General features: G+C 35.3%; 1 protein-coding gene across 1 annotated transcript in view; it reads left to right on the forward strand.

The window, feature by feature from the left end:
- The window catches only part of KIF24 (kinesin family member 24), a 63,157-nt gene that overhangs the window by 24,435 nt on the left and 29,781 nt on the right, over positions 1-8,941 (forward strand). Inside the window, exons 4-5 of the mRNA XM_006758574.2 lie at positions 5,468-5,565; positions 8,406-8,621. Of these exons, the coding sequence (XP_006758637.1) occupies positions 5,468-5,565; positions 8,406-8,621 (314 nt within the window). The remainder of the gene's footprint in view (positions 1-5,467; positions 5,566-8,405; positions 8,622-8,941) is intronic.

Raw genomic sequence — 8,941 nt, forward strand, 5'->3', positions numbered from 1 at the left:
TGAAGGGGGCTGGCATCGGGAGGCCACTATGGCACGGGGCAAGCACTATGGGCAGTCTATCTGAAGTGTACCTGGCGTATAAGACGACCCCCCACTTGGAGGCATATTTTTCAGGGCCAAAAAATCGTCTTATACGCCGGCAAATACGGTACATGTCTGTTGTACTGTTTAACTATAAATAAACACATTAATAACAAAAAAGACATGAAATGTAAATGAAAATTTAATAATTATAAGCAGCAACAAAAGCAAAAAAACACAAAAATAGTCACAATATACTGGGATTTTAGCATTGGTAAACTGACTTGTATTCCCACATTCTCTCCTTTTTTTGTCACCTCACAGATGCATGACTGATCATATAGGTTTAAGCATGAAAGGGTTGTCAGATTGAGAAGCAAATTGTTCGAGATGGGAGAAATTCAAGAAACAAGGTTCCACTGTACATATTCAGCAAAAGGTTGGGAGGGGGGTGAAGGGATAAAAATAATTTAAATAATGAATTGGTGATCGGACTAGTCACTGAGCATATACCCCAAAGTTATTATGAGGTGGTCACACATTCTCAATTCTCACCTGTCTCTCCCAATGTGAACTTCTCACTCTGTTGAGTGTGAGTCTGGAGTTTAATAATAGAGGATATATTTTCAAGCAACAAAGCCGTAGATTGCAAGCCAACTGCTTATTTTGATTCCCAACTGTCTTTGAATTTAGATTTAATTTGGTGGAAATTGGGCTCTTTGAGCAGACCTCTTTGTACAAGGTAGTGGGTGAACATAATCCAGTGATATAATGTCGCATGTAACATATAAGGGTTTAAATAAAACACTAGTTGCTCAAACACACAAAAAATGTTCAATCCCTGCCAGAATGATCATGAAGAGTCCAAGGAGAAAGGATTTGGTATTGAAATAAGTTCTAGTCAAAAAAAAAAAAGAAAGAAATAAGTTCTAAACTGATAGCTCTTCAGTCTCACAGGGAAACAGCAAACCCCATAGATGGAAGATGTTGTAACTTAGGTACTCCTAAAATTGTGAAGCAGTTGTGAATAATCTAAATGGGGATTAGGACTTTCTCTTACTCTAAATCTGCCTCCCTATGACATTCATATTATATTCACTCTCTTTTTGCTCTCACACTCACTCTCTTGCCTCAAAACCCAGTGATTGGTAGAAAGAAAAAAAGTGGTAAGTAATGTAGTGAGCTAGCAGTTCACCTTAGCCAACTGAAATCTTACTCTACTGGAACAAACCCTTTAACACTGAAGTCAAATTGTTACCACTTTCCCCCCTTTTACACTTGCATTCTTCTTTGGTTACCAAAATTGGGTTTAAAAGTAACATTCAAAATAATCCACTGACTCTTTCAATGGGCACTAAATTACTAGGCCACTGTATAACTAACCCAGTCACTTTAATAGCTTTATCGATTGCTGGTCAATGCACAGTCTATTAGGTTTAGGTGGGAGGTATTTATTTTGAAGATGGTCCAAATGATCAATTAGTTGTAATGATATCTAGTATAGCTACTTACAGCCATAGTAATAGCCCTATCCAATCACCATCTACCCAAGACTGCCTTAATGATGCTCCTGTCACAATAATTCCCTCTGGGAGGCATCAGCTTATCTTTGGTATTTTTCCATTATCCCAAAACACAATAACCTTACCTCTTTGTTATTACCATTGATCAATATTTATTGAATACCTATAGTTTCCATAGCACTTTCTCTTCTGTTTGAACTTTGGACCTTTGCTCTCATAGGTCAAAGTCCTTACCTATCAATGCTATAATATAAAGGTGTTGGGAGGGCTCCCTCACCTCTTTTCCTTTCTTCAGTAGAGGAAAGAAAAGGGAGGTTTATAGCAAATAAATATTGATCCAAGATTCTTAGAGTTTTATTTTTAAACTTATTTAGGAATTAAAGCAATATGTTTGTGTTCGTTAAATATTCTATCCTTTCACATCTTTTGTGACTTAGTCTATATGGTCATATACATATAGTGTGCTAAACTGCTTACCATTAAATTTCATTTCAATATAGTAAGTGAAAAAACAAGGAAACAAAGCTATATGTTTCAATCCAATTTATTTTATTTTTGCTTATTGATTGATTTTTTTAGTGAAAGAGGGAAACATTAATTTGTTGTTTCACTTATTTTTACATTCATTGGTTGATTTATGTATGTGCCTTGACCGGGATCGAACCTGCAACCTTGGTGTATCGGGACAACACTTCAACCATCTGAGCTACCCAGCCAGTGCTCCAATTTCTTTAATAAAGAAAAAATATTAGAGGGGAAAAAAAAGATGGTACTGAAACATATCAAAAGTCAATGGTGGTGAGAGCATTTAAGATCTTGCTTACTAGCAATGTCATCAGTTTGGCTGAAATAAACTCTTATAAAAAATTATTTTTTTTAAGTCAACAGTGGCTATCTCTGAGTAGTAAGATTTACAAATAATTTTAATTTCTATTGTTTCTCATGTTTTTTGAATCTAGAGTTGGCTGTGTTATTCATTTTATGTGGACAAAGAAAAATTTTAGAATATGATAGATTCACCTATTTCAAAATCAAAAGGCACAAAAATGTATGCAGTGAGAAGTGTCTCTCTAATCCCATTTTCTCTTTGAAGGCAACCAATATTACCTGTTACAAGATACAAGACTACCTGTATCTTCCCAGAGATATTTTATAAATACACATTACTTTTATAATCTGAAAAGAAAACTTACTTAAAACATAAACTATGGAACCCTGATCATATCAAGGTCAAAGTGAGTGTAAATCCACTCTCATTGATAAAGTATGATCAAATGAAAGTATATGTGATGCAAAGGACTTTATGAATTATAATAATCTTGCACGTTTACATATCCTTCATGAAAATACTTATAAAAGTACTGGAAAACTTGATACCTAAATTCTATTGAAAGGTAAGATACTAATCCTTCTCATCAATTTTTTTCTAAGATGTTTTACTCAAGATCTAAAGTTATTTACTTATACTTAGAGAAGAAAAGGAAAAACAGCCATTAAAAGCCAAAAAATGTATTCCCACATTTACTTCTGTTCATTTGTTTCTTATTTTCTTGAGAAGTGTCAAATATATAAAATGTGTTTTGTTTTTTATCTCATACTTAACTATAAAGATCATTGATGAGATTTGAGCAATGAATGGATTTGACTCCTTGCTTAAAGACCAGTTATGAGTTAAATATAAATCATGTTCACTAAAGTCAGATTTTAGATATATATTTTATTCTTTTTTAAAAAAATTATTTTATTGATTTTTTTATAGAGAGGAAGGGAGAGGGATAGAGAATTAGAAACATTAATGAGAGAGAAACATTGATCAGCTGCCTCCTGCACACCCCCTACTGGGAATGTGCAACCAAGGTACATGCCCTTGACTGGAACCGAACCTGGCACCTTTCAGTCCACAGGCCAACGCTCTATTCACTGAGCTAAACTGGTAAGGGCTATATTTTATTCTTTATTATTGCCATTTTCAAGCTCAATAAAAAGTATAATGAACCCGCATATACCCTATCACTCGGATTTAACAATTATGAACATTTTACTGCTCTTGAAATCATATCATATCATATTTTCAAAGTACTTAAAGTTCACAGATCTCTTTTTTTTTCCGTTGCCTCTTAAATACTTTATTATTTATTTATTTGTTTACATTTTAAAATTTTTATTTACAGATCTCTTAATGATGCTGCACAGATTCATTATTTTCTCACCTCCCAACTTTTGGAGATTTTTTCCTGATAAATTCGGCTTTGTGGCCCCAGTTTCTTCTTAGATGACCTAACAGTTTTCCATTGTAATGTCATGTCATGTAATGTAATGTAATGTAATAGTACATGAAACAGTATTGAACCTGAGGTAGAGTCACTCACAGTAAATTGACCCAAGTACACTTTTCTGGACTTGCCCATACAAGTTTTCCTTAACCAGATATTACAGCAGGTCCAAAAAGTAGCAGATGATAGGACCTCATATCTCATTCATTATGAATGGACAGCCATTATGATGCTGTCCATTCAGGCTTGAAATTTGGGAGTCATCTTGGATTCATTTCTCCAACTTCTCACATCCAGCCAGTTGCCAAATTTTTCATGCATTCGTCTCCTTTATTTCCGTTATTATCATCTAATTTAGATCCTTTTTACTTCACCCTGAACTACCTAATGTTCCTGTTCCCCAGTCCATTCACAGTGTGAAGCCAGATTAATCTTCCAATAAAATGGCTCAGATCATCTCTCTTCCTTGTAAAGTTTTTTTGTTGTCCTTTTTTATTCTTTGCTGAATTAAATATGAACATTTCACCCCCTCTCTTAGTCCTAAGACCTCTACAACATAGTCGTAACTCATTATTCTAGTCTTCTTGTTTACTTTTCTACCTACCAAGATCCTATATTGCAACCACATTAAATTCTTCATGTTCCCTAAACATTTCTTGTACTTTCCTGCTTTGACTCATGTTCCCACAGTGCTTACTTAGAATACCTTTATCTCGGCCTCTCAAATTTCTCTTCTTTCCCCATGGCTCATTCTCAGTACAGTCTTTTTCATAGTCTTTCCCAATCAGGAAATATGTTTCTCTTTTGAATTTCACATGTACTTATCTTTCAAGTGTTTTTCTACCTTGAATCATCTGTATTAACATCTTTAGGTGGTAGAGTGGGGTGATGGCAGGTAATAGCTTTATCTTTGGGCCCCTTGAAGTGCCTACTGTAATACACATGCTACCAGATGAGCAGTAAATGTTTATGAAATTAGAAGTTAAGCTATGTAGCCCTGGCCAATGTTACTCAGTGACTAGAATGTCGGCCCACCCACTGAAAGGTTTCAGGTTTGATTCCTGATCAAGGGCATGTACCTGGATTTCAGGTTCATCCCCAGCCCAGTGTGGGGAAGGGTGTGCAGGAAACAGTCAATGTGTTTCTCATGTCAGTGTTCCCCCCCTCTCTTTTCCCCTTCCCTCCCTCACCTCCTCCCCCCGCTTCCACTCTGTAAAAATCAATGGAAAAAATATTCTCGAGGATTAAAAAAAAAAAAGTTGAGCTCTGTAACCTATAGAATGGAGGTCTTCCTCCAGAATTTCTCCCAGTTGTCAAGTACGTTAGCAGTAGCTGGGCATATGAGGATAATCTCCGTAGAATTCAGTTTCTCTCCTGGATCTACAGAGGATTGGCTCACCCTTGTACTCATCAATTTAATTTCTAAAAATTGTGTGTCTTCGTTTTTTTACATTATAAGAACATGTCTAACAGAGATCTCAAGTAAAAGAAGACCCTGTCACTTGACAGTTATTGATTGCTTGTTTATTTCTAAGTTTGTCACGGTCAGTTACTATTAGTTTAAAGATGTATTTGTGCCTTTATCATGTGCTAACTAGAATAGTGGTGAAGAAAATGTCTCTTTCTATAAAAACCAAATTTCTTTTTCAGCATGTTTTTTATTTTGATGAAGTCTTCGGTGAGGCATGCACCAATCAGGATGTATATATGAAGACTACTCACCCACTCATTCAGCATATTTTCAATGGGTATGATAGTAATTTTTTGCTTCTCTTGCTTTTTATTTTCTATTTTCCATAAATCATATTTTAAAAAACAAATATGAGCTATGCTTTTTTGTTCCTTTGAATTAAACATTAATTTGTGTTTTGATCTTACAAATTTAATCTCTTCTGAAAAATTTTGTGTCTCTATTTATAGAATTTACCAAGCATTTAGAAATTTTCAGCAAAATTTTCTTTTACACTGATGATATTGATTCTCTGTGCTTAGTGGAAAAATATAAGCTGACAACAATATAATTTCATCAAAGTCCTCAGAATAAGAAGGTTTTAGTGGTGATGGTTAGTTTGAACTTTTTTTTTTTAATATATTGATTTTTCACAGAGGGAAAGGGAGAGGGATAGAGAGTTAGAAACATTGATGAGAGAGAAACATCGATCAGCTGCCTCTTGCATATCCCTGACTGGGGATGTGCCCGCCACAAAGGTACATGTCCTTGGCCGGAATCAAACCCGGGACCCTTCAGCCCGCAGGGCGACGCAGTATCCACTGAGCCAAACCGGTCAGGGTGTTAGTTTGAACTTTTGATACTAGGAGTTATATATTCTGGCTATTAATTTTTTCCTTGGACTAAGATAGGTAAGTGACTGTCAGTTATCTATCTTTCATAAATATATATTTTTAAATTTGAAATAATTATTTACACTTAGTCAATATTAAGGTAGTAGGGGCTTCTGTTGTATATTTAAAATGTAGGCATGTTTGTCAAACAATCTGCTAGTCACAGATTTCAGAGTATTTTCACTTTAATTTTTTAAAAAAACTTTTACAATATTAAAAAAACTTGAAGTGTAACTTATATGCAGTAAGATACACAGATCTTAAAAAGTATTCAGATTTAATGAGTTTTGATAGTTGTATACATCCAACTAACCAATACCTGGAATAAGATACAGAACATTTCCACCACCCCAGAAAGTTTTCTTGTGTCCCTTTTAGTTAATTCCATACCATCATCCTCAGATCTTATATAACCTCAGACCTGCTTTCTGTCACTAGAAATTAGTTTTTCTTGTTCTAGAATGTCACAGAAATAGAAATTTATGCCTGGTTTATTTTGCTTGACATAATGTATTTTTTGTATTAGTACATCTTGTTGCATGTACCCGTTTTTACTGCTGGGTAATATTTACTTCTATGAATATAACAAAATTTGTTTGTTTATTTTCCTGTTGGTTTACATTTGGGTTGTTTCCATTTTTTTCACTATTATGAATAAAGCTGTATAGACATTTTTGTACAAGTCTTTTTTAGACATGTTTTCATTTATCTTGGATAAAAATCTAGAAATGGAATTGTTGGGTCATAGGATAGGTGTATTTAAAAAAGGTCAAACAGGACCTGCAGCTGTGGTTCAGTGGTTGAGCATTAACATATGAACCAGGAGGTCACGGTTCGAATTCTTTTCAGAGCACATGCCTGGGTTTCAGACTCAACCCCCAGTAGGGGACACACAGGAGGCAGCCAATCTATGATTCTCTCTCATCATTGATGTTTCTGTCTCTCCCTCTCTCTTCCTCTCTGAAATCAATAAAAATATTTTTTAATTTTAAAAAAAGTCAAACAGTTTTCCATGCATTACTTTATAGTCCCAGCAGCAATATATGAGAATTACAGTTCTGCATTCTCACCATATTTGGCATTGTCAGCCTTTTTATTTTAGCCAATCTAATTGGTATGGAACTGTATGTATCTTATTGTGTTTTTAATTTTAATTTCCCTATTGCCTAATAATATTAAGCATCTTTTCATGTGCTTATTGGTCATTTATATATCTTCACTTGTTTTTATTGTATTTTTATTATTGTTTTGTAGAAGTCATTTAAATTTTTTATAATTATTTGTATAAGTAAGCTAAAAAAGTAAAATATCTTTCAGGTTCAGTTTCTTATGTACCAAATCTGTTTGAGAGACTACGTTTTTAAAATCAGTTAGAATTTAAATGTTTGTGATATTACCAATAAATAAGAGAGTTGTGCATGGTACAGATCTCAGAGTGATTTAGTACTACATAGTTTGGTCCCACAGTACTCAGGTAATCTTAGTCTCCAACTCCTCTTAAAATATACTATGATTGGTGGGTGGTCTTTTAACTATCCTTTCCACCTCTTATTCTGTAGTTCTTTATGCTGAAACAGCGTATACACACATCTTTCCACGTGCAAGGATAGTGATTCTCACATAGAATCACAGGACATCAGGGCTAGAAAGGATCTTAGAAATCAAGTAACCCAGCAATTTATTGCTAAAAGTGAAAACTTTGAGGTCTTCCTCAAATATTTTGCTTACGTTGATTTCACCTCTGCCTAAACGTCTTTACTATTCATATGAATGGTCACTATCATCATATTGATCTTATGATCTATTATTTATTGATTTGATTCTCTTATTTTTTCACCAAAGTTATCTTTCCAGATTAACACAAAATCATGTTCTCTGGGATCCTCTAAAGCAGCGGTCGCCAACCTTTCGGACCTCACAGACCACCAGTGGTCCACGGACCACCGTTTGGCGACTGCTGCTCTAAAGCATCTAGCAGTTCTTATTTCTGTATCTCCCAGAGTTGTCCTGTGATCTTACCAGTTCCATAAAATATTCCTGTCAGAAAACTCATGTGCTGCTTTGAAAATTGTTTTTCCTCTTCCTGTGTTTTTATCATATAAAGCCCTCCTCTCTTTAAAGGATTGTATGTTTATAGCTGAATTTTGCCAAATATTCTTTTTCAAGCTGACTTTTGTCATTAAAAATCTATGGGTAGATCAGTATTTCTCTCATATATTAGTAATACAAATTATTCTTCCCTCAGAGGCAATGCCACTTGCTTTGCATATGGACAGACAGGTGCTGGAAAGACCTACACCATGATAGGAACTCATCAGAACCCAGGACTGTATGCCCTGGCTGCGAAAGACATCTTCAGGCAACTAGAAGTGCCCCAGCCAAGAAGACACCTCTTTGTGTGGATCAGCTTCTATGAAATCTACTGCGGACAGCTTTACGACCTCCTAAATAGAAGAAAAAGGTACTGGATATGAGTGGGAAACTGAATCTGTTCACTATTGTTTTCAGCCAGAGTCCACTGAATCATGGTATTTAATGACAGTTGTTTGGTACATTAATGCCCTTTCATGAAATGAGAGTCTCCTGAATCAGATACATACCGTATTTGCCGGCGTATAAGACGATTTTTTGGCCCTGAAAAATATGCCTCCAAGTCGGGGGTCGTCTTATACGCCGGGTACACTTCAGATAAACTGCCCATAGTGCTTGCCCCGTGCCATAGTGGCCTCCCGATGCCCGCCCACTTCATTCCACATACCGTTCAGGCATCAGCAGCGCTGC

This window comes from Myotis davidii, unplaced genomic scaffold, assembly GCF_000327345.1.
Source record: "Myotis davidii unplaced genomic scaffold, ASM32734v1 scaffold534, whole genome shotgun sequence".
NCBI lineage: Eukaryota > Metazoa > Chordata > Mammalia > Chiroptera > Vespertilionidae > Myotis > Myotis davidii.